Source organism: Prunus mume, linkage group LG1, assembly GCF_029339155.1.
Source record: "Prunus mume cultivar Tortuosa linkage group LG1, ASM2933915v1, whole genome shotgun sequence".
Taxonomy (NCBI): Eukaryota; Viridiplantae; Streptophyta; class Magnoliopsida; order Rosales; family Rosaceae; genus Prunus; species Prunus mume.
In genome coordinates, this window is record NC_142698.1 from 23874432 (window position 1) to 23900897 (window position 26466).

At 34.7% G+C, this 26466-nt stretch overlaps 3 protein-coding genes and 2 non-coding genes across 5 annotated transcripts; 1 reads left to right on the forward strand and 4 right to left on the reverse strand.

The window, feature by feature from the left end:
- Nucleotides 1–3431: 3431 nt before the first annotated feature.
- Nucleotides 3432–4990, reverse strand: LOC103336365 (protein LIGHT-DEPENDENT SHORT HYPOCOTYLS 5). Its single transcript, XM_008239435.3, has one exon. It carries the CDS (start codon nt 4373–4375, stop codon nt 3677–3679), a length of 699 nt encoding a protein of 232 aa, XP_008237657.3. The 5' UTR covers nt 4376–4990; the 3' UTR covers nt 3432–3676.
- A 7806-nt stretch (nt 4991–12796) lies between these two features.
- On the reverse strand, nt 12797–12868 carry TRNAP-AGG (transfer RNA proline (anticodon AGG)). The gene has a single exon. It is a non-coding gene; the product is annotated as a tRNA-Pro (tRNA).
- Nucleotides 12869–13050: 182 nt separating this feature from the next.
- On the reverse strand, nt 13051–13122 carry TRNAP-AGG (transfer RNA proline (anticodon AGG)). The gene has a single exon. It is a non-coding gene; the product is annotated as a tRNA-Pro (tRNA).
- A 317-nt stretch (nt 13123–13439) lies between these two features.
- Nucleotides 13440–21126, reverse strand: LOC103333919 (Rab3 GTPase-activating protein catalytic protein). Its single transcript, XM_008236864.3, is given in 23 exon segments — nt 13440–13788; nt 14011–14222; nt 14342–14519; nt 15206–15345; nt 15348–15482; nt 15611–15650; nt 15782–15853; nt 15955–16141; nt 16447–16520; nt 16644–16733; nt 17133–17266; nt 17422–17550; nt 17649–17741; nt 17887–17996; nt 18285–18411; nt 18732–18948; nt 19461–19632; nt 19868–19965; nt 20056–20123; nt 20203–20311; nt 20511–20574; nt 20672–20715; nt 20923–21126. Coding segments are annotated over 23 exon segments (2853 nt in total). The 5' UTR covers nt 20986–21126; the 3' UTR covers nt 13440–13491.
- A 1855-nt stretch (nt 21127–22981) lies between these two features.
- LOC148921372 (uncharacterized) lies at nt 22982–26267 on the forward strand. The gene is given in 6 exon segments (XM_089048718.1): nt 22982–23039; nt 23168–23251; nt 23392–23789; nt 24152–24280; nt 24418–24611; nt 26162–26267. Coding segments are annotated over 6 exon segments (969 nt in total).
- The last annotated feature ends 199 nt before the right edge of the window (nt 26268–26466 follow it).

The following is a 26466-nucleotide window of genomic DNA, read 5'->3' on the forward strand; positions in this document are numbered from 1 at the left end:
CTCACAACTCAGTACTAACTTGTTAGGTAAAAAGTCTTAAGATAAATCTCGGATACATTGAAGAAAAACCCTCGCAACTCACAACTATATAAGAAGGTAAACCCCAAATATGTGTAAATTGCAATCATTCGAAAAATCACCCACTTAAGATAAACTCAAGAGTGTTCTTTCATCCTTTAATGTACAACTTATCTCATAACTCCTCAAACGAGTTGTCTTTTTTTTTAATAATCATTTTACAATAGTCATTCCTAACTTCTTGTATATAACATAAACATATGGCCCCTAACTTGAATTTTCCCTTTGTTTTTCTCATGTTCTGGCTCCTACATCATTCCAACAAGGACAGCCTATGTACTGATATTGTGATAAAGAAGTGTACCATATATATATATACATATATAATAGCAAAGTACTGCATGTGATGTGAATATGTACACCCACCAAAAATAAAGTTCATAAATCCATGGTGCTGCAAATTGGACAACTCCTCACGTGTTACCGTATTTTGTCCGTATAGTTTTTGTGCCTACCCTATGAAACAAGGGCATGTGGGGTGGGGATGCCTTTGCTTGGGACCCATAGATATTTACATGATCATCAATAAAGAAATCACTAAAGGCTTAAACATATTCTTTGCAAACCCTTTTTATTGAGGAATTTTTCAAATAATTTTATTTAAGAGAAATTCTTTAGGATTCTCTATGAATTTTTTTTTCAACGATCCAAACTATCTATTTGTTAAGTCTTCATAGATTATCTTTGCAAAAAATTAGACAAATCAAAAACTGTTTTGATATCCAATTGTGTCCTACAAAATCAATGAACACGGTGTTTCAAAAAGTATTAAAATTTAAATAACTCAATTGAGTGGGTAAATAATATCGGATTTTAAGTGATTTTTTGTAGAGATGATCATTAAATGATTATCTAAAAAATAGATAGTTTGGATTAATAAAGAGTGGTGATTTTCCCACTCTAATTTTATCCACTTACACTCCATTTTATAACAAAAAAAGAGTGTAAGTGGAAAAAATTGAAGTGAGGAAATCATTAACTTTAATAAAATATAATAAAAAATATATCCTACAACAGTGTCCCTCAAATAAATTTATTTGAGATACGGTTCAATCGAAGCTCTCTATATATATATATGCCGACTGCCGACTGCCGACTGCCGAAGTGGTGATGGACAAGACCATTCGGTGCAGGTGCTAAAAGAAACCTCATCATCACCCCCATGCCCATGCCATGCCATGCCAATTAAGCCCACCCCCTTCTTCACACTCTAGCTCTCATAAAAATAAAATAAATGAAGACATGGGCTCGAAGAAAGAAAGGACCATGAATGATATGAATGCCAAGATATATAACGACAAAATAAGGAAAGAAAAATGCATCAGAAGCAGCTTGCTTGCATACGCCAAGAGCTTTTTCTTCCTACAATCAAATTCTTGTGAACTTTGCTCCTTCTGCACTTAAATTCCGCTCTGAATTCTCTGCCCCACCTACTGTAGCATATGAACATGACAGACAGACTAATATCAAACAAAACATATTCTTTATTTTTTCTTTTGCCAAAAGCATAATTTTCTTTTTTTTACTTCTACTGTAATTCTACAATTTTTAATCCTAAAGTTATCTTTCTGTAACATAATCTTTAAAGGGCGAAATAGATTTTGACTGGCCAGAAAGTCATGCTAAAGGGTGCTGCCATGACAGGTCCCGAATTTACCGTGTGAACTCTCCGACTATCCATAGCTATGAAAAAAAGAGTTACTATGTAAGGGAAATCAATAGTAAAAGGAAGTTGTTGCGACGGAAAAGTTAGGTGGATGGATACGACGCACTTTAAATATAAGAGTAGTATCAAGAGGATTACGTTTTCTGATGACATTATGTAAAGAATTTGTGTAGTTGAAAATTAGTTAATTCCTCCAAAATTATTTTAAATACAATTTGTTTCATTGTAAGGAGTGAATCTATATTACGTTTTGCAAGATTTTTGTTCTTTTCCCTTGAGAGAAATGGATCAAGGTGGTATTTCCAATATGTGAAGATGAGTCGAAGAGAAGAGCAAAGGAAAGGGCAAGGAGAAAGTGAAAAAAGAGGGACAATCTCAATTGCGATTCTTCAAAAAGCCAGAAAGTGAAAAGCACCTGCCGAGTGCGCAAGGATCGGTATTGTTTATAATAAGATAAAATAAAACAAAAGGCAAACAAAATAATATAAATAATTTTAGCACATTATAGTAGGACAATAAATGTAAGCATGATGACACTTCCATTGGATATGGGGGAAGGGAGTCTAATTTTGAAACCCAGAAATGGGTTTTGTTTTTGAGTGACCAGTGGTGGGGTCTACGCCATTATAACGAAATATAAAATAACATAAATAATATAATTTGCAAGAGATATATAATAAAATGGGAAGCAAGAGGGTTGGCTGGTGGTCGTTTTCATACTGAGGTGGAAGGTTACTCCAAATAAAAATAAGAGCAACAACAATCACAAGGGATTATTTATTTGTTTTTTTTTTTTAATAATAAAAAGTTTAAGAGGAGATTAGTTACTCTCATCACCATCTTTAGGACAGACATACAATCTCGAGCCGGAAGTACTTATGCATGGCACTCAATTGCCAACTAATACTGATATGGATTTATATAAGAAATCACACATTATGCATCAACGAGGACTGCTGAAACACTAATAGGACTACACACAGTAAAGAAACCTTACCAACTAAACCAACCGTATACTTTCTTTTCTTTTTTCCTTCCTTCTATTCATTGATATGCTTGTAAGTTGTTAAATCCCAATCCAAATACCAAGTAAAAAAGACCCCCAATAAATCCTAAAAACAAATTCTTATTAGATTGAAGAGAGGTGTGGATATAATTTATAAAGGGGGGGAAAACAACACCTGAAACTGAAAGTGCAAAATAAGAGTGAATCAGAAGCGCACGTGGGCATGATGACACATAGACATATAGATATATATATATATCTATAGATTGAGTTTGAGCCCAGCTATAGATATAGATAGAGCTGGTGGATGAATGCAAAGAAGCCGGGGGACCAGAGAGATCAATTGGGAAAGCTATAGCTATATATAGAGCTGGTTTTGCTCACTGTCTGTTTTTAGTATGGTTTGGCAGTTTTGCCCTATTTTTGCCAGTAAGCCAGGTGACTAGCTGTGACCTCCACAGTCAACAGTCCTGCTGGTTGCAGAAAACCTAAATAATAGAGAAGAATAAATGAACCCCAAATGAACAATATTGTTATTTATTGGATTTAAATGAATTGTGATTTTAAGCATAAGCGATAGTCTAAACTAAAAGAAAGAGGAGGATGGGATTTCGGATTTAAATTAATTGTTTAGTGGTATCACTATGATCAGCTGCACAGTATCATAAATTCTAAGTCAAATGAGTAAAGATGATGATCCATATGATATTAAGTTGGAAATTAACTAGCACGAGATGGTGGGAAATTTCTAAAAAATTTGTTCATGGGTTGGTCGATTCAATTATATCAGAGAATCGCCTGATATACATACCTCATAATCACAATTAAAAACAGAGAGAAGATATAATTATAAAAGACCAAAATTAAAAAATTAAAAAAGAAAAAAGAGAGGGGTGAAGGGTGAAAATTGGTGATGAGAGAACCTCCTATACTGCCGTACTAGTAGTAGCAGCATCAGCAGCAGTGGTACTTGAACCACCGCCGCCATCACCACCACCGACATCGCCATCGCCTCCTCCTTGAGAGGGACCCGCCGACACATTCCCGACAACCGCGGTGGCCGTAACGGTCGGCCGTTTCCGTTTCTTTTTCTCGTACGGAATCCCCCTAGCCTTGGCCTGACTTTCTCTCACCTCCCTCAAGTAAATCCTGACGGCCCGAGCCCCGAACGGATTCGACTCGGGCCGTCCACCGTTCTCCTCGTAGGCGGCTCTGAGTCGTCCGATGAGCGCGTCGAGGCTGCCCCAGGCCTGCTTGAGCGGGCAGGCGCAGGGGGCAGGGGGGTTGGGGTGCCCGAAGTAGGGGCAGCCGGCGGCGTGGACCTTGGTCTTCCCGAACTGGTCGAGGTACTTGAGGAACTCGATCACGTGGGCCCCACTGCACCGAGCCAGCGTCAGCGGCGGCTTGTGGTTCTTGAGGTACTGCAGGAAGGTGTTCCAGTCCCGCCGCTTCTGCGACTCATAGCGGCTCGGCGGGGCTGGAGACGATGAGGCCTCGGCTGCTGCTGCTGGAACAACGGCACCAGCAGCAGCCGCGGCTATCGACCCGGTTGCTGCCGATGATGGTCCCTCTCCTCCGCTGGTATTCGGGTCGGGTGGTCCGGTTCCCCCTGAAGCTGAATCCATTGTCTCTTTGTTTTGGCAGTTATGCTAAAATATTTTCAACTGGGTATATATTATATATGGGTTTTTTTTCTCTTTCTGGTCTCTAAGCTGAGGCTTTGAATTGTGGGTTGTTTCTGTCTCTTTCTCTCCCTTCCTCCATGTGAAGGTTGAATATTTGGGGATGGTGAGGTTTCAGAGGAGGGGGATGTTAGTACTGTGGATCTTTTTCACGGGAAAGGTTCTCGATCGCCTCTTGGGTTTTTTTTTTTTTTTTTTTTTTTCCCCTCTTGGGTGAGTGAGAAAGGGGGAGGGTTTTAGGGGGGAAGAGAGAGGAGAGAGAGAGAGAGAGAGATAGAGGAGGAGGAGCGTTTGGTGATGGGACGTAAAAAAGTATGGATGAATGAATATGAATGAGACTCTCGCTCACTCACTCTCACCCAAGAAAAAAAAATGAGAGAGAGAGAGAGAGAGAGAGAGAGTTAGAGAAGAAGAGAGAAGAAGAGAGAATTCACAAAATTTCACATGGTGGCCCCTTTGGAAGTGACATGTTTACTATTCAACCCTCCTCTTGCTGCTGCTGCCTCTGCCTCTGCTGCTCTCTCCACTCCGCCTTAAATCTCTATTTTTCCACCAATCCAAGACACCCCCATTTACCATTTATACGCACCCATAAGGCGTTTGTGGATCAACACCTTTTTTCTCTCCTTTTTTTAAAATTCTTTCCCCAAAGAGCAAAAATTTGTTCAAAAGGGTAAAATGAAGTTTGAAATTTTATGAAAGTTTAGTAATCTTAGAGCTCATATGGAATCAGTTATATTTTATGTGTACTTGAACAATACAATTTTAAATATTGGGAAGTTCGTCGATAACCAAAGATGATATCCAACGATTAAATTTTAAGATCTGACAGAGCAAATTATGTGATATATTTCTTAATTTAGAATGACCAAATTGTGTAACTAACACAAAACTCATTGAAGAATAGCAGTCGGTTGGTATAAGATTCATATAAAATCTATGTATACTCTACCTTTTAAAAGAACAATTTATAGCACTAAGGACTATTGCTAATACTTCTTAGATAATTGATTATATGTATTTGTAATGGCACAAGTGCTTTTTTATATTTATTTATCTGTTAGAAATATTAATTTTTAAGCTCAAAGAACCTATCAAACCCTATGTCTCTATAAGTTAATATAATTATTACATATAATATATATTTACCTATTTAATATGCATGGTTGGGAACGTCAAAGTTAAAAAAAAAAACATATAATTCACCTAGTAACGTCATGATTATAACATTGTTTAAAAAAAAAAACTCTGTATACTATTCTCTGGGAAGACAATGTAATATGCATATATGTGGAAAACCATAGCTAGGGCCAAATATGATTGCGTGTCTGCAACATTGAAGGGTTGGTGCGTGGAATAAGCAGTGGCTTGAAGTGAAAGGTAAAATAGTGTTATTACCGTTGTAACTAAGTTTTTCTCCTGATGGAGGTCAAACATCTTCAGGTCAATTAAGAATAAGAACGGGGGAAAATTGAAAACCCATTTTAAGTTAAGGACCTCATTAGTGCTTAATCTTTGCTTCAATCAGGGGTGTACGTATGCATACTCCATGGTTGCGACCTCATTAGTGTTGATAGATAACATGAATGTGTTCAAGCTCAAGCGGAAATGGGTGGGCACTTTGAAAATGCTCACGATTCAGCAGGACATGGATTTGGATATTTCTATTTTCAGAAAAAAAAAAATAAAAAATTGCCACTAATATTGAATGGAGTAATTGGAGATGCCGTTATTGTTAGAAATCAATACATATAATTCATTTTTTTAAAGATAATAAAGTGCTTATTAATTAGAAAGCAATCCCTTTGAACTAGATTTTCATGCTGTGAAGAAGTTTGGCTTCTTGTGATTCCCCATTAAATTAAAGTGCTTATAAATTATTATGATGTACTCATGAAGAGGGAATTAAATACGGGTACAAGTGAACATGACACACTGTCTTGATCAACTAACCTAACTCACGCGTGAATAAGTTACTAATTCTTGCACAATCCCAATAATGTTAATTACTAATGATCTCACAGTTAACTACAATCATGATTGTTTTAAATAATCAAGGTTTTTGTCCCTTCATTTTTTTATTTTTTTTGGATACATAAAATTTCTATTGCAGAACTGGGGCAAATTACAGAATTTGCAATACACAGCAGCCCCTAAAGAAGGAGAGTTCCAGTCAACAAATGCAGTGCAAGTCCACAGCACTACCTCATAAAGGCTAGGAACAATGAACCTAAGAAATCAAACAATAAAACAAGCGCACTAGAAGCCAACTCATAATACAAACAAAGCAACATCAACAAGCAATACCAGTGGAACACATCAGAGATAAGCCCTGAGGGGTATGCTTGCTAAATTAGGGAAATCTTGCTTGAGAATTAATGTCCCTAATATATAACCCCTTGGTAAATTGACATATATGACCTGCTAAGACGACCCGATTGACAAGATTTCATCTCCAATCTAATCCCTCTCTCTCTCTCTCTCCCCCCGAATATAGCAGTGGACAATCAATCACATGAGCTCCTCTTTTTCCTTTTGCTTTTTTCAGGGGTGAAACGTATTCGTGGGTTGTACGAAACGTGACAAATACTCTCTCGTACAAGAAAACACCATTTTTGTTTTCAGACAGGTAGCCTGTGTGCAGTTGTGTTTACTCACTTACCAATGCTCCAAAACTAATGGTTAATGAGTATCTTAAAATCTCTCAAAGGTTCATTTAATAATTTTTTTATTTTATGATTATAAGAATTTTCTTTTTAAACTTAAGAAATAGGAAGATACTTGCACTTCACACTCCCCAATCAATCATGTCATCGCTTTCAGTGTATCATGCATCATTAGCATTAGGGACAACAATCATTTACATCATGGTTATAATAAATGAACGATGATGACCATTTGCTTTAAAAGAAAACAGCAACAACAACGACAAAAAAAGTTGTAATGTTTAATTGAAAACACTACGTTCATGATGAAAAATTTCATCATTCCATACTTCATACAAATCACAATTTGACAAATATATTAACTATCGGCCGTTTTACGCTCTTGTGGCACATTTCGAGTCTTTTTATTATTATTTATTTATAAAAAGGATGCAACATTATTAATGTTGATGTACAAAAGTTATAGAACCAAATATGTACTCGATTTCAGGTGAATGGTAAACAGCTACATCTTTTGAATAAAATCAGGACTTAAATTTCAAATGCTAGATTCTTCCATAGAAGAAAAAAAAAACACAAGGCACAATAAAGAAAGGAAAAAGAATGGCAGAATAAGATCTGCAAAAAATCTGATCCTTGTGCATTTTGGGTTTAATCCGTGAACTGGATCACAGATGAAGAAAAGGGCTCAAAGGATCATATGCAGGGCATCGTAATTAATCTATGTATTAAGCACGAAAGGGTTGAAAATCCATTTCTTTTAGGAGACCAATTTGACTTAAGATTCTTAAATGTGATTACAAGTTGAGATAATTGCGATTATTTATCATAATATGTTGATGGTGGGTATCATTTATGGATGACCCCCGTGACGCATTGTCCAGAATCATATCAATTATCAGATGCAATTTGATCACTTTGATTCTTCTTTTTTATTATTTTATTTAATTTCCCCTTCATTGGCAATCTGCAATCACAAGGTTGTTTTAAAAATAATACTTTTTTTTTTGGTGTAAAAAAGAAAAGAACAGTTGGACTTTGAAAAAATCACAAGGCCATTCTGCAGTGCTGGCCTCGTGTCTACAAGCCCTATTAAGTTTCAGGAAACAAAATTCTGACCAGCTTGGTATCAATATCAATGGTATGTGTAGTAATTCATCAGCAGCATGCTATATCCATGTCATATTTGGACTGATATTGTGCAGTGACTTTTATTCTTGAAATGTGACCATTATTTGTTGATGCATTTTGGCTCTACGTATATCAGAATGAGTCATTCATGCGTATAAACAACTGTCTCCAGCCCTAATTCAAATTCTTCAATCATCCACAAATGACGAGTGGAAAAAAACAAAGTATTGTCACGTCGTTATAAGGAGAATCAAACTTAGAATCTTTAATTTAAGCTTATCATTATATCCAGAGGCGTAGTCACCTTTAGGCCAGAGGTGGCCCTGCCCCTCCAATGTTTTCTAAGTTTTCACCAATCAAAGCAATGTATTGTAAAATATTAAAAGGATTTTGCATGTTTGAAGTTAATGGCCACCCTAATAAATGCATTTTGAGTAATAATGTGAAGTTATATTGGCTTTTCTTTGCTGATTTTTATATCTTTCTCTTTTGGGTTTTAGTAGATATTAATTTCTTAAGTATAAAAATTAAAAATAAATAGCTCTACTTAGATAGATTTAGTTGGAAAATCTTAATTCTTATCATAACTAACCAAGTAGGTTAAAAAGACTTGATAAAAAATAATTAAAATGGCTATAGAGCTTAACGTATTTCAAAATAAGTTTAATATACTTTCTTTTTTCCGCAATCTATATTTTTTTCTTCTTGGTCTAAATATTTGGTACATGTTAATTTTTTGGCCCCCCAAAAGTTTGAATCCTGGCTCCGTCCTTGATTATACCAACTGTTAGAGTTTGATTTTTACCCTCCTCTCCAAGATTTTAACTTAAATTGTTTATATTTAAATCTGTCCTAACCCACGTTAGTAGAAAAGTTGACGTAAATTGAATGTCGAAATATACAACAAGTATTATTTCTGAAAAATAAATAAATTATGTACTGCTAGTTTTGCAATTTAGTTACGCACAGATACTAAAATTTGTGTTTTTGCCCTAAAAAACATAATACGTACACATACGGTTCTTCTACTTTAAAGCAACATACGTCCTTATTGGATCCTTAACACGGCAAGGGCCTGGTAGGAATAACACATCTGCCTGATTATTGGCCGGAGATTTCAAATGGGGGACCAGTCGTACCATTTGGCTTTCACCAGTGGGATTCCATATGTCAGAAGAAATCTAGCAAAAGCAAATAGTAATAATTGTAAGGATATATATATTAAAAAAAAAACAGAAAAGGTAGAAGATGACAAATTTGTGTGAAGGTGGGGTGGGGGGATTTGGGAAATGAGAATGACGAATTTCATGTGAAAATGGTTGAAGGTTGGTAAGGTTTTTGGTGGTGTTATAAATTTTAGGGTATGATCAATGTTTGGCCTTAGCAAGACTAGGGTTTTTCTACCTAAAATACATTAAGGTCTTTTAAATGGAGGCTTATGGAATGAGAAATGTTACATGGTTAGTAGTATTTAGCGTTCATTTGAATAGACGAAGTCTAGTTTTAAATCTCATAAATGATAATTTGATATGAGTTTTCGTTCAAAATTGATTTTTTTAGGGACATTTTGGAAAAAGCAAAAGGAGAGAGAAAAATTTTAAAAGAAGCAAAAATGGACAAAAATGCCCTTATTTATTTTTAGATTTCCTAAGGAATCCAATACATTTACATGTCTTTGATTTGAAAGTTGTGTGGTTTTTTTGTCTTTTTTGAAAAAGTTTTGGCTTTTTCCAAAAGTGAAAAATTTTTTATGTGTAAAACCTAAAAAACCTATTTTTTTATTGTACAACTCAAAACTTGTTATAAGTACATATATAGCATGCAATATAATCTAATCCGATATGTTGAATGTTGAGAAAGTTTAGAACAATATCATATTACTTAATGTTTAGATGTAAAAATTCATATAGCAAGATATTTAATATAAATGTCTTTAGTATAATCAGCTTGGATTTTTGTCTTCTTCATAAAAAAAAATCTAAATCCGAGGAAAGAGAGAAAGCAACTAACCAACTTTTGAACATGGGATTAGTTCTCTACCACACATCATATCGTGTTTTCATAATTAAATTTTAACACTTAGTTAATGATAAGCTTAAGATGGCCAATTATTAGTCTTACATCAGTACGCATATTATTGGAAATCAATGCAATGATAAGTTACGTGAAGGATTTTACCGTCTGATTTGCTAAAAGCCATTTCCAAATTTGACTAATGGTTAGCAATTCAAGCAACATAGATGCACGCCACCTCCTAATGAAAGGTACTAATCCTAAGATGACTTGCAACCTAGGGACATAGGCATAACATAATGGAACATAAATCTATCAACTAATTTAATCTAATTTAATTTAATTTAATTTAATTATGGTACTTAAAACAATTAATTAAGAATGAGTAGCGTAGGAGAAGAAGATGGTGATTATAACTTAAATCGTGTGGTCTATGCAACTTCTTTTTTGTTTATTTTATGCAAAGGGATAACGCATCCAATGCCTTCTCCCCCATTTTCTTCTTAGGCCCTAAACTTAAGACAAGACATGTCAATTTCAAAACCCCACAATTTATTTTTGTGCAGTATTTAAATACAGGATTTATGTGTTTTCAAAGGTAGAAAGCCTTGCCCCACCACAAACGATTCCTCTTAATCATTCATCATTTCAAGCAATCAAGGATGGCTAAGAAAATGATGCCCCATGTAGATAGCAGGATATCCCTATGCCCAAAATTATACATTATCATTGCACTCTCTTATTGCTTGAATCATTCTTTCCCATTATTACAAAAGAAAAAAATAAAAAGAAAATCTTTTTATTACTGTTTTCGTGGCTGAAAGCCTAAAATTTAGTGTAAACTAATATTAACAAGCAAATGATTGTGAGCCGTTAATATATATAAATTTGAAATACATAGTGCATTGATATATAAAAAATAATTGTCGACCTCATGAAGCTCATACATGTTATGTCATGAACTGCTGTCGTTTAATTTAGGTTTTGACAAGCATAATTAAAGCAAAGGGAGAAAACATCTACATCTAAAGAGGTGTGTATGGCTGGTTTTATGCAATAATCTCATCTTGTTGTCCTCTTAAGCATTTGAACATCGGAAGAGTTACTTTCTAAACACTTAAATAAAACAATACTTCAATAAAAAATTAATTGATTAATAATATCAATCCACCTGCATAACACATGTGATTTTACAATTTACAAGAAATGAAAACGTATTGAATTTTGAAGCTCCCCATTGGACAACTGAGACTGAGCTATGAAATGAAGCTATCCATCCCATCAAGTCAAGATGTGGATCAGGAAAGCAATAATTGAACAGGGAAAAGGATAAAAATCCACGGATTGAAGGGTCAAAATCAGCAGAGATTTACATAGACAAGTTTAATAGATGAAATACTATGATTTGCTTAATTAAGTAAGAGATTTATTTTTAGATTAAGACTTTCAAATGAGCTAAGACAAATGTACAATTGAGTCCATAAAATAAACTTTAAACCAAAAAATAAAATATAAAAAAAATCATCAAATTTCTACTTGATCTGGGCTCACAGACTTCAATTGGAGAAACTATATTGGTGGTGCATGATCTTTATTGAAAGCATTGATGTTGCATATAGGCATCTCATACGTGTAGTACACATGTCCTTGTTTTATTTATTACTCCCCACCCACCATTCATGCCTGCTGTTTCCATTCTCATGTAGGGTCTATTTTCTTCTGATGTTGACTTAAAAGCCATGAAAATTCCAGGACTACTTGCATAGACCCCAAAAGAAAAAAACCCCAAGTATGTGTTATAATCACAGTGGCAAGAGACTTGTAATTTAAGGAGTTGTTTATTGATGTATAGAGGTCTTGTGTTCGGTTCACCATTCCTTAATACTACTTATATATAAGTATATCATAGTGATTGAACGAAAACTATTCTAGCTATTCAAATCAGATCGTGGGCCCGTGGATCAATACTTAAGCATTTTCACAATCAAGGGTTTCAAGTAGTAAGAGAGATTTTATTAGGAAAATTACGGGTCTCTTCTCGTATCTTAATTTGTGTAACTTTGTTGTGTATTTGGCCAAGGTACAGGTTTTTATCTTTCTTTTTTCATGAGTGCAGTGCATAGGCCTTACTTTGCCATTTGTCCACTTCTTGACTATAAAAGCAGTCTAATCTTAATCGAAATGCTGGCCCCACTCATTCTCAGCCGTACATACGGGGGGAGGCGGGAGGAGACTTTAAGGTAGTTTCTGGACCTATGGTCTTTTGATGGGGCTTCAGTGAGTGATACAAAAAACCCAGGCACTCAATGATGTCCATAAATTACCCATATGCTTCGTGGAACATGTACATGTACTGTACAAATCTTCAGTGAAAGCTTTTACCTTCCAAACAAGTTTTACATTCACGGACATGCTACCTATTATTAATATTAAAAATACCGGTTCGCATTGGTTGAATGAAACATAATCTAATATGGGTTGATATTATAAGTGTGTTCACAATGCAATGCAAATTGCATCATAGAAAAAATATGCTAAAAGTCAGTTCAAAAAAGGGGCATTCCGAGAATTGAACTCGGGACCTCTCGCACCCTAAGCGAGAATCATACCACTAGACCAAATGCCCTAGATAGTGTGGTATTATAATCTAATAGCTTGATATTATAAGCATGTTCACATGCAATGCACATTGCAATATAGAAAAAAATCCTAGAAGCACATGGTTAGAGGGGCATTACCTGGATGGCTTGATATTTTAAGTGTGTTTGGGGAAGAAAAAATAAAAATCCTGAAAGTACTACATGTTAAGGGGCATTCCGAGAATTGAACTCGGGACCTCTCGCACCCTAAGCGAGAATCATACCACTAGACCAAATGCCCTGGATGGGTTTGACTTTCTTCAGTATTATTAAAACAAACAGTTCGGACTGGTCTGCACATTAACTTATGCAAGAACATTTACCAAATTCACATAGGAAAATTAGTGAAACAATTAAGATTATCGATTTGGAATTACTTTTAAGAAGCTTTAAAGCCTGGAATATTATTGATTCTCAAAAATTCAAAATCTTACCATATGCCATCGGCAACACAACGCGGATCCATTTCCAATTCCAAAGCAAAGATGAAAAAAGAGTTTCATTTCTATGGGATTTCCAAATCAAAACCATCTCTATGAAGAAATGACTGGAATAAAATTTCATAAAGAATGAATATTATTAACTACTGTACAATATCCTGAAAACATTATTAATCACATGAAACGACAGAAAGAGCTACACGAAGGTCATTTGAGGTTCCACATGTATACATTCTATATGTTTCTACTTCTTCTTGATAAATTGTGGGAGTACGGGCAGCATAGTGATTCCCACTGATTTTATCACGCTTGGAAAATATTATCTCCCTCAAGATCGGTTCGTGGCCGTTGAGAAGATTACCCAAGCTCAAAACTTTTCTCCATGACTGGTTAGCAGTGGGAGGTGTAAACATATTCGACACAACCAGTCTTTCGTGCGCCCTTACTGGTTGCTTCTTGTCAAACTCCTGCAAAGATAAGAGGCGCATATGATTAACAATTACTGGGGCTTCCCGCTAAAAAGTATGGCTCACATAAACGCTGTGATACAAATTTTCAATTCCTCAAACAACTAAAAGTTCTGATCCCTCGGTAAGACTTATGCTTCCTGATTAATGCCCTATAGACATGAGGGCATTATCTGCTGGACTGCTATAATAAGAAGGTTGTCATGAATACAGGCCTTTTACCTTTTGAGCGTTGTCTCCTGAGGAGCTTGTTCCCATTCTAGGAAAATAAAAGCTGCAGCAGTCAGAAAATATTGCTTCAGAGAGGCGTGGGGCTTGCAAGAACTTACGATGAAGAGAAGCTGCAATAGCAAGTAGCTTCTCAACATGTTCAAAAACACCACACAGTCGTCTTATGTCTTCAATAGTCTCACTGCCAGGCGATAGAGGATTTGCTGGAACAGAAACCAAAATTGTAAATACTCACTCTAATATTAGAGTCAAAGTACATATACACACACACAGACATATTAGTATTTGTTTTTTCTTTTCTAAAAGAAACACACTAGGCAACCTTGCAAAGGCCTCAATGCAGATGTCATAGTAATGTAAAGTTGATCCATTTTGGTTGCCATCTGCTTCAAGCCTCCATAACTAGTCTGGTTTAAAGTACTTGCTGATGCTCTGAAGGCAGTACAAACCATTTGCTCGAGCAACTGCTGCGGCCTTACCGTTTCCAGGTAATGAAGGATCTATGGAATGCAACATTAGAAAATCATTAAGGAGATACTGCACATACCATAAAGACACAGAAGCCAAATAAAGATAAACTATTGCAAAAGGGAACCAACTTGATTTTTATGGACTAACTCAACACTAACCATTGAGCAGCACATCATTTGTTTGTTGTTATATGTAATCTATTATTTTTGTTACACCTAGTTTGGAACCTACGATCTACTGTCCTCACACCACCCATCCCATGACACTTAAACTAAGGCTCAAGGGCAATCTATGTTTTTTCTTCTTCTTTTCATTTGATCATATTTCGATGTGAATACTTAGTGCCATGAGTCCCCCACCTGGAAGTAAGAAAATCTGCTTCCCTTTACTTACAGGAGTTTATGCCTTCAACAAAAGGCCATGGGAATTCCTTCATCAGGTTTCATCCAATTTCATGTAAATGGGCCTATTCCATTTCTGTTGGCCATTGAGCAAGTTAAATTAATTGGTTAATGCCCAAGTGCCCAACCAATCACCTGACCAACAAAACACAATCCATTGCTGGATTGGATTGGTTCTGTTTCAGGTTTAGGTGGTAAAATGCCCCAAAACTGGCCCCACCCGATCCATGGACACCCCGACTCTCATGGACCCTTTAGACAACAGACATACAGCAATGATTTTCTACAGCATAACTGTTCTTAAGTCAGTTTACCTTTTCTCCTTCTCTGTTTGGATCCATAACTGGCTTTTGCTCAGAAGCTGGCAACGCCGGTGCATCATTCCAAATTTTTCGCCATAAATTGCCATGCTCAGACATTCTCTTTGAAAGCCGTCCTTGAGGAGGCCAGTCAGCTTTGAACCCTCTATTGCAGGGCTCTTGGATGATCCAGTCTCTTTTGTGTCATCACTCTCCCAATCTCCAGGAGAATGCCATCGAATAAAATCTTCAAAAACAGAATCTGGATTTGCCGCTTTAAATGCTGACATGTCTAATCAAAATTTAACAGCTCATAAGTGACATGTTAAATTTAAACAGCATCTCAATATGTTACCCACTAATTGTTAATGTCAATGTGCACGTCATGTCATAAAATAACGAGAATTTAAAGCTTATTACCTGAAGCTAAGATCTCTTTCTCCAACTGAGCAGAAAAGTTCTGCAGTAGAATAATTAATAAGATTATCACAGTAATCAAGATACTTGACAGATGGAGAACCATCTGATCCCATACTAATACAAAGAACCTTGTGAAACTTAAGACAAACATAATGAATGTCTGAATCTTACAAATGAGTCGCCAAAGGCTTCAACAGCATGGAGCCGCTCTTCATGCATGTCTTCTGTCATAAGTGGTGCCTCCTACAATGATGAAGTGGAAAAAGATCAACTTTATATTCTCCAGGCTTGGTAAGAGCACAAACTATGATTGGTAGTTAATTGATAGTATGTGTTACATCAACCTGCGTGAATGGTGCATGCATGCTCTGATATGACTTCAGGAGCATCATATGCCCTGCCACTCCAGCTGAACCCCTCCGGATACAATCTGAAGGTTTTAGATTAGTAGGTTCTGCATCTTCAGACTTAGTACTAACTATAGATACACTGTTTTCAGAGTGTTGAGAATCATCAGATGTTGCAGGGCTGCTGCATGATCAAGGTAAAGTGCATAAATCATATGAAAACTTATCTTTCTTTGTAAATTGATAATCATCTTCCTAGTCGCTGACTGTACATTGACTTAAAATGCTACATAAGGAAATCATGGAGAACATAAGAAATTTAAACAACTGCACTTCATAACAGACCACTATACTTTTCCTTTGCTCAAAATATAATTATACTCCAAAACAAAATTTTATCTAGTTTGAAAGAAAGACGAAGAGATAATCCAACACAATTAGTTAGTATTTAATGAAGAAAACCAAGGAGATCTCACTTGCTTAGTTCACCTGTCACGTTTCCCATCAAAGTTTTCACCAGGTGTTTGCATTATACTTGAGCTTTCCTCATCTAGACTATCTTCCTGCATTTTTAGGCCAAATAAGATGGTCATGCTGAAGTCAAGAGGAACTCTGATTTAGGTAGAATTAGAACATAAGCAGTAAGATCATATTACAAAAAAGGAATTTAAAAACACCATTTTCACCTCGATTTGAGGAGATGAATGATCCTGGCTTCCAATACAATCTTGAAAGTCTTCATTCAATTGGCGCTTCCTCTCAATGCATATTGCAAGCTGAAGAGAAAAGCAGCAAGCTGAAAATGTTTTTGGCTTGGTTTCATGTGCTTCAAAGGAATTATCATGTGATAAGGTCAAATGCCAAAATTTGCACATCATATCTTAAAATTAAAATTAACATGTCAGGCATATTACTTCAATCACAATTTGATCCACATAATGGTGTACTTTGTGTGTTCATCACTGTCTGTACATTGACAAGGAGTCATGGTGCCATACAGCAAAAATCATAAGCTTAGATCAGTGCTCTTATAGAAGGCAGATATGCAAAGGTTCTAAATTTTTTAATCCATCTGTTAACCAGTGTGTAGAAACTTTATTCAGAGATAATATATTTATTTTTTTTTGTTTGTACAAACGAAATCAAACTCATGGAAGATATCTACAGATAATTACCATGTGAAGTTTCTGGTTAATCAAGCAAGTGGACAGGTCAATTGCACCAGTGGTCGGCATTAGGGGCAAGGGTTGTGATTCTTCCCAACACCACCTAACTTCTCGAACGAACTCTATCCAGATAACAGCAATAGCTGATCAAACATATAGAAAAACCAACAGCTGGTCATAATTTAGAAAATAACATCACTAGGGAATGAATCCAATAAGCTGAATGGGATACACAATAAATAACTTCTTTAAATGGTTTTAACATCCGAAATATTAGAAATCTATTTCTTACGCATACCACGAATGTTGCAGTTTCCAAACCAAAGAGAATGTAAACAAAACTGTGCAAACAGGGATTCAAGAGGTGCGCCTTTAATAGCTCGAGCAGTCTTATGCTCAGCAGCAGCAACATCTGGGAATCGTGCACCTGCAGATTAACAATGATACTCAGCAACCATGGTAATATATTGTCAAGGGTGTATTTTAATTAACTACATGAACATGTATTGCAGGAAGGGAGCATACCATCATGAAAGAGTTCCTTAAGCACACGATCAATAACTGTAGGTGGGGGTATAACCATTGAGGATTTCAAATTATCGGAGCCTGGATTTTCAACTACCCACAGAAAAACAAATTAAGAAAAAGAGAAAGTGGGTATCTCACAAAATCAAAATGCCATCTCCAACTCATGAAACAGAAACATGAAACTTAATGAAAATAGCTCATAAATCAAAGTTGGTACGAGAAGTCAAATTCAAACCTGACACAAAATCTTCCATAAACTGAGCCTCAAAGGACAGATTCAATGCCTCAAGCAAAAGGCACAGTTGAGAAGCAAATCCAATTCTGTTTCCTTTGGAAGAATCAGTTCTGAGAGAAAAATATTCATCAGATATTGCTTCTAAAGATAAAGTTCAGCTTTACATAAATTTTACTTGAGGAGATTAGAGTTCAAAATGATATAATTTAGCCACCCAAATTATACAATTTGGGGGCTAGACGCTACAAGTAAATTCTCTTGTCGCGTTTATTGTGCTAGAAATGAACGATAAGAACCAAAATCTTGCCAATATTCACAATATTGCATGGACAACAATTATGACAGGCATAGCTTTTACTTGATAAAAATTGATAAATATCATGGAAAGAAATACTAACAAACTTGAAGACATATCTGGAGATAATATCCAATTTTGAGCTTCATGGGGCGAATAATTTTCCAGTTCAGCCATTTCCAGGGAGCTCTCAACCACCTTTTCTGACCATATGGCAACCAATTCAAATCCTGTATGCAGACGATACATACATCAAACTAAATGGAAGACATATCGTCCACACTGAACAGGCAAAAAGTAGGATGAATCTTAATAATTTTTTTATTACCCACAATTAGTGTAATTTATAAGGTCCCCTCAGAAAGGAGATGATAAAAGAATAAATAAATTTAGGGACAAAAAGAGAATATCAACTCCATATTGAGTTATCGAGCATGCCAAGGATAATATCAGTAAACAACATGCATGTGATTTGAAGGAAAAACGAAGACATCAGCCCAGACATTCATAATTAAAGAAAAAACATGACTATAGTTCAGGATAAGATTACCTTTTATAGGGTCTTCGGCAGAATACCACTCACTCCATGGACAATCATCATCCCACTGTGTTCTATTGTGAGTGTCACCACCAAGATCTATTTCAGATTCAGTAACATTTGGATCATCTCCTTGAATATCATCATCATGAGGAAGGGATCTGTAGGTTAGCTTCATAGTAAAATGGACTTTGAAAAGATGCATAGAAATGTCCAATGTGGAGTAGGCCTTCAACAACAAATGGAAAATAATTAGAATTTGGAGAAACAGGGAACTAAAAGTTAAACTTAAAGACAATACAACTTCAAATTCCCCAATACAAACTTGGCATGAACATATGACACAATCACTGAGATCATAGCAAAATATACAAAACAAGATAGATACACAAAGAACATATAATTCCAAGAATAAAAATAGAGAAAAGCCGCTATTATTACTTGAGAAAAAATAGACTTTTGGAATAACAAAAGGAAAAAGGGTTTTGCCTCTCCTGAGGAAAACATAAAAATCAAGTATTGCATAAATCAGATTGCAAAAAAAAAAAAAAAAACCCTTACAGCTTCAAAGTAGAGAATAAAAAGAAACACCAAGAAGAAATAATACATAAAACATCATATCAGCTTCAAAGCATAGTGGTGATGCCAGCTCAACAGGTAAATGAATCACCAACATGAGACAGTAAGAGTATATAAAAAAGAAAAGAAAAAAACAGCATACAACTTATGGTAGAAACTTACAAATTTTGAAACAAACAACTCATACAATCCTTCCAAATGCATGAGTTTTACTGGAACCTGGCTACCAATATGATCAGCCTCAAATCTTCTTGTAAAAACTGTTCCCATATTTTGGATTCCAATATAAGCTTTCCTAGAAGGTACATGTACTGGAACAAACGCTGGCCACAAACTGCATAGCCAAATTTTAAACAAGATCTCAAGTTGATAAAATATACTCAGATAATGAACTGCATAAATTATCTAATACCATGATAAAAAGTTAATAAACTGTGGGCTACTGATTGTAAAGGAACACTATGTGGATATTGATCTAATACCAGACATTAGAACTGATCTAGGCATATGTCAAAGAATAATCAAAAGTTACAAAAAAAGAGTTTCAACTTGGTATCCCACCCGCCCACCTTGAACAATTCGATAAAGCAATTGCAACTGCACTTAAAAGCTTGCTAGCCTCAGGTGCGTCAAGAACCACGCCGCTGGCACTTTGAGGAGCAATTACCTGATGATAAATACTCAACAAGTTTGAAGCCAAAAGAAAAAATCACTAAAGAACAAAATAAAGAACTGAAGGTGTCAAGTTAAAACATACCAAAAATTCTTTGACCCCAAAACACAACTGCAAATCATGCAATGTGGAATTCCAATCAATAACTTTGCCTGTACAACCACGACATAATAAATTAGCCTCCCACATTAATATTGTAATTACAAATTTATGACCGAAGTTCGTTGTTACCTTCATTTTTGTTTCCGAAGTAGTATTCCATACAATAATTCTTTGCTGAAAACTTCAACTCCGACTTGACCTTATATAAATCCTCTGAAACTTCCCTGGCATCCTTTTTCTACAGACAGAAAGAATACACGAAATCCACAATGGAGGTCAAAACCGAAATAAAGGGACAATAATAACTTACATGCTTCAGCTCTCAACAATATCAAACTTAGCAATGCAAAATAGCAGTAGCAATCAAAATGCTTGTATGTGTGGTGAATGATTCAATTACATTATTTGATTAATAGAACAAGCTTCTTTAAGCATACCAACAGATTTTTTGGACCGTCTGCCATCCATTGCCGACAAACAGCTTCTATGTCAGAAATGAACCTGTAAAACATGAAATTTATAAATCCAAATTAGTTGCATATGAATTTACTTGGTCAAAAATATGAGGGTAAAAAAACAGATGATCTAAATGAATTACCTTTCCCATGAAGAGGCGAGAGTGAAATCATCAAAATGTTCAACCTGCAACAAATATTATTTCTGTTAATATCGAGCTTGAAACTTTTCTTGCTTAGCTATCATTAGTGGCGTTGAAGTGAAATTCAAGTTCAAAAATTAAAATTAAAAATAAAAATTCAGGCAAATTACGACGTGAAGCTCAATTCACTACGAATTAAAAATTACAATTATAAATTAAAACTGAAAATTTCGAAGCAATGGAGGAGAAACCTCTTCCTCTTCAGCTTCAGCTTCATCGTCTCCGTCAGATTCCATCCTGCTGGAAGACGCCATGTACAGAAAGTAGAAGAAAATGTGTAATTCGGATTGAATATACGACGTCGTTTGGTTTTACGAAATCGACGATCAATTGGATTGAGATCTGTTCCGTAGATGAAGAAATACGATTAAGATCTGTAAAGTGCGGGAATCAAAGGGACTTCTCCTGCTTCTCACTGTTGTACCTTTATGCAAATTGCAGTTTCCACTCCAAAGTTTATGATAAATCGTATCGATGCCCTTACTGTTCTGAATTTTGCAATTTGTCCCCTCGAAGTTCAAAGAAGTGCTAACTGATTATCTAAATGAATAATTAAAAAGAAATAATAGTATCTATGAAAAGCGTATAGCCGGGCGGCTATCCCCGGTTTTCTTAATTTTCTGTAAAAAGTAGTCTCGCCGGGCGGCTATACTCGGTTTGTTCATGTTTCTTAAAAATAATATAGTATCGCCGCACGGCTATACTCTATTCTGCCATAATTTTTTAAAAAATAGTACAGCCGATCGGCTATACTCGGTTTTTAATTTTATTTTAACATAGTATAGCCGGTCGGCAATACATGATTTTGTTTATGTTTCTACAAAATAGTATGGCCGCACGGCTATACGCTGTCATTGCCCATTTTTTAACAAAATAGTACAGCCGACCGGCGATACTCGTTTTTTAATTTTATTTAAACATAGTATAGCCTAGCGGCTAGACTCGTTTTTCCAGAATTTGTTTTATAAAAATAGTGTATCCCTTAAGTAGCATAATATGGATTTGTCTTTTTTAATTACTTTAATTAATAATTATGTTTAGTTATTTTACTTAGTGAATTATTAGTATTTATTAATTTAAACATAATAATATAAACTAATTTAACTAATTAAATGCGGCAAAGATATGATTTAATTACTAAAAATAAAATTTTAAAAATTAATTAACCTAAACATACTAATTTTCTGATTTTTTTTTATTTGTATAGCCGGTCGGCTATACGCTCGGAATTTTTTTTTAAAAAAAGGTATAGCGTCCCTTTTCCGCCTATTTTCTTTAACATATCCCGGCCGTACTCTCAGAATTTTTTTTTAAAAATAGTCTAGCCGCGCGGCTTGACCACCGCGTAGGCGCCGATCTTCTTTTAATTTATATATAGCATAGCCGGGCAGCTATACCTCTTGTTTCTCTTAAAAATAGTATAGCCGGTCGGCTATACTCGGTTTTGGTTATGTTTCTACAAGATAGTACATCCTATAATCATTCCTTTTGAATTTTATTTAAAATTTGTATAGCCTCACGGATATACTCGTTTCCTGAAATTTGTTTTAAAAAAATAGTATACCTCTTAAGTAGCATAATATGGATTTCTCTTTTTTAATTACTTTAATTAGTAATTATGTTTTAGTTGTTTTACTTAGTGAATTATTAGTATTTAAATATTTTGTTTAAGAAAAAATATAAAATTTTAATTACTATTTATTAAGTAACGTAATTCATGAAGTTAATTAAAATATTCACTAAATAAATAATAATTAAAATATATTAACTAATTTAACTAATTAAATAATATTTTAAACTAATTTAACTAATTAAATAGTAATTTAAACTAATTTGACTAATTAAATGAGGCAAAGATATGATTTAATTACTAAAAATACAATTTTAAAAAATTAATTGACCTAAACATACTAATTTTCTGAATTTTTTTTAAAAAATAGTATAGCCGCTAGGCGTTACCTTTGTTTTACACGTGGAGGCTAGTGCCTAGGCGCTAGGCAGGTCTTTAACAAATAATATATATATATATATATGTAGTATAGCCGGTCAGCTATACCCTGTTTTAATTGTTTCTAAAAAATCGTATAGCCGCACGGCTATACTGTGTGCTTGCCTAATTTTTTTTTTTATAAATAGTACAGCCGCGTGGATATACTCAGTTTTTTTAATTTTATTTACAAATAGTATAGCGCATAATATATTTCTCCAAAGCCCCAAGGCCTAAGTCTTTGATTCATATAATTATTATTAATGAAAGCCAAATCCAAAGCCGAGCCTATAGCAAAGCCCATTAGCCCAACTCTCCAATGTTAATCACACTTGCTGAACCATCATAGTATTTTGTTTATGAACAGCTTTATAGGAGTGTGTAATTTCGATGTGGGATTTGCATAATGCACACCTCAAAGAGGAAGCTTGGTTTATAATCATTTGCAGTAATTTGCCAAAAGGAAGTTCAGTTTTACTCGATGAGTACTCTGGGGTTTGACTCGGATGATGACTTTATCAGTATAGATGGCGGTAACTACATATTACAGAACGAAAGCCTTGTTGTCTTCTTTGATTGCAAAACGTCAATACTACTGAAGTAGTTTTTCTTGAGCTGCTTATTGGAAAAGGATTTTGTTTTGTTTTCTTAATTTTCTTCTCTTGTTCTACATATGGTTTTCCATTAGCAAGCAATCCAGTTGGGAATTTCTCAAGTGGCTAAGTACTTTAGTACGAAAGATCTGTTCGCTTTGTTGAAAATGGGTGTAAGTATGAAGAATACCAAAGCTATATGAAAATAGATGGAGGTAAATCATATAAAATCACTGGCAAAGATGAGCGCAGGGAATCAAATCAGTTTTCACTTATTAGTACCCAAGGCTATGAGCTTTCTCGCTTAGGGAAGGCTGATGAAGTTTGCAGTAAGAGGAATAATATATTAGATCATTCTTATAAAAGCTTTAAAGGACTTATTAGTATGGACGTGATTCTAATGAAAAAAATTCAAGACAATGCCCTGAAATCCGGCATATCTCAATTGGTTCCTTCTGTAAGTTTCAACGATAAGATTGTAAGTGCATAGAGTTTGGTTCCACAGTCCCATAGAAAGCCGTTTTTAGACATTTGCAACTAGTTACTCTGTTCTGCCTTGCTAATGATAATATTATTTTCTGTTGGTCTACCATCCAGAGATAACGAAAGTCAACTACTCCAAACTACAGTCCATATACTCCAATAGGTGTTGATGTGTTTTTATGCCCCAAAAAGATACATCACATTGCCCAACATCTTGAGCTTCCCAAAGTGAAGGAGCAAATGGGAAAGTGTTCATTGTAAACATACAGGAATTTTTTCAGAATTGATTTATCTTGTTATGTTTTGTTTATTATATTTTGGCAATATCTAATGATATTGCTCAGCGCCTTGTTGCAGTTGCCTACTTATCATGCTGCAATGTTTCTTGGTGATAGTGATGGAGAGGGGATGAGTCTTGTAATGTATTTCAAAGTTTCTAAGAATTTTGATAAAGACTTATCTCCTCAATTCCAAGACAACATCAAGGTAACTTCATTTTGTATGCAAATTCATCAATTTGGATAGGCATGTACTTTATTTTGACGTACTCTCCCTGATGGAAATGTGATCTTATGTTCCTTTGGAACACTCAATCTGTTGATATATTTGAATGATGCTTTTAGACAATGGTTGACAATGAGATGGAAAAAGTTAAAGGATTCGCAAAGGGCTCCACTGCACCTTCTATAGAAAGACTAAAGATCTTGGCTAGGGTGGTAAATCCTGAGGATCTCAGTCGGAGTTCTGTTGAGAAGAAGCTTGTACATGCATATAATGACAAACTAGTTCTTTCATGCCCCAACACAAGTTTTACAAGGTAAACATTGAACATTTATGTTGCTGAGTGTAAAAAACGGAAGAGCCGCACCGCTATACTTTGAAAACATTCTATTTATAGAGTCTAGCTGCGTGGCTATACTTTTAAAATAACTCTTAAAATATTGTGTTTATAAAGTATAGCTGCGTGGCTATACCTTTCAAATATTCTTTTTATGGTGTATAGCTGAGCGGCGATACTCACTTTTTAAAATATTCTTTTATGGAGTATAGCCGTGCGGCTATACACTCTTTTAAAATATTCTATTTTACAAGTATACTCTTTAAATATAACAATAAAAATATGGATTTCTCTGTAGCAAAGCCGAGCCTTGAGATAATGAATCAATTAGACATGATATGTATTTACGTGTGTTGCATGTGTATGAGAAGTGATATAATGACGTTGCTTATATTTTTAGGTGCACCTTGTCATATTTCCTAAATATATTTGAATATTATGTTTTCATTATTATTTGATATTAAAAAAATTAAAAAAAGGTCCACAAAATAATTAATTACTATTTATGAAATCATTAAAATATTTAAATATTCACTAAGGAAAAAATAATAATAATACAATAACTAATTAAAGTAATTAAAAAAGGATAGATATTACTTAATGACATATATATTAAATTAAAGAAAATTATTGTACCAAAATCACTTTTAACAAAAAGTTTACCAAACGCCGAACTGCTTTCTCTCACAGCAAATCTGATAGCAATTATTTTCATAGCACAACAATCCCAAATCACCCTTAATTACACCTATGTAAGTCACTTTGTCTCATCTTGCCTTTTAAAAGTAGCTTCTCCGTCCCAACAAATAAAAAAAAGTAGCTTCTCCGTATTAGTTATCTCTTCATTATCAAGTCCATCAAGAAATTCGTATCTTCCTTGCATGTATGTTAAAAACAACAAAATAAAAATCTGTTATTTAAGAAATGTTAAAAAATATAGAATCAAAACAAGGGAATGCGTGTTCCATATTTCATGTAAGAAGTGTTCATCTTATTTCAATTGAGTTTAATGTTGAGTTCTAAACCTTGGACCTCTCGAACCCTAACAAGATACCATACACTCTTAACTCCATGTGTGCTCCGGACGGGACATAAGATATTGTTTGTTTTACAGGAAGGAACAATCCCCTTTCTTTTGTTTTTTAATTTTCCTCTTAAAATAAGTATTAAAATGACCATATTAACATTTACTGTTCATATAGTATGTTCAGTTATTTGCATAATAAAGTGCAATTAATCATTATTACATAAGATTTGAAGTACGTTCAAATTTCATTACATACTAAATAATAGAGTGGGGGCCACGCATATAATGCGTCTCATTTATATTAAATGGGAGAGGTGTTACATAATATAATACATAAAATGTGATTTCTTTTTTCGGTTTCCTGAGAGGATGTGTAGCGATGGTCATGTTTCTTTATTTGTTTTATTCTATTACTCTTTAAAAGTTTGTTGTATTTTTTAATTCTCAATAACTCTTTAGGAGTTTGGTGTGTTTTGTATTTTAATTTTCGACTGCGATATAGATTTGCCATTTATGCGTTGCACGGTGAATCTATATTGTTAGTGTATGAGTACAAGCACTTTAGGCTGTTGAATCAGGAGTTTGAGTATTTGTTGGTTTATGCGTAATTCTCTCTAGATCAAATCAACATGTTGTTATGTTTGATAACTGGAGATATTGTACCCATTTCGCACGTTTGCAACTTTTCTGCTTCATCAATAAATACTATCGCTTTTTTATAAACAAAACTAGCCCCTTGGCACATGCTCAGTGCCAATTGTTTGATTGTTTTTTTAAAAAATAATAATTATTTACAATTTTATTTTT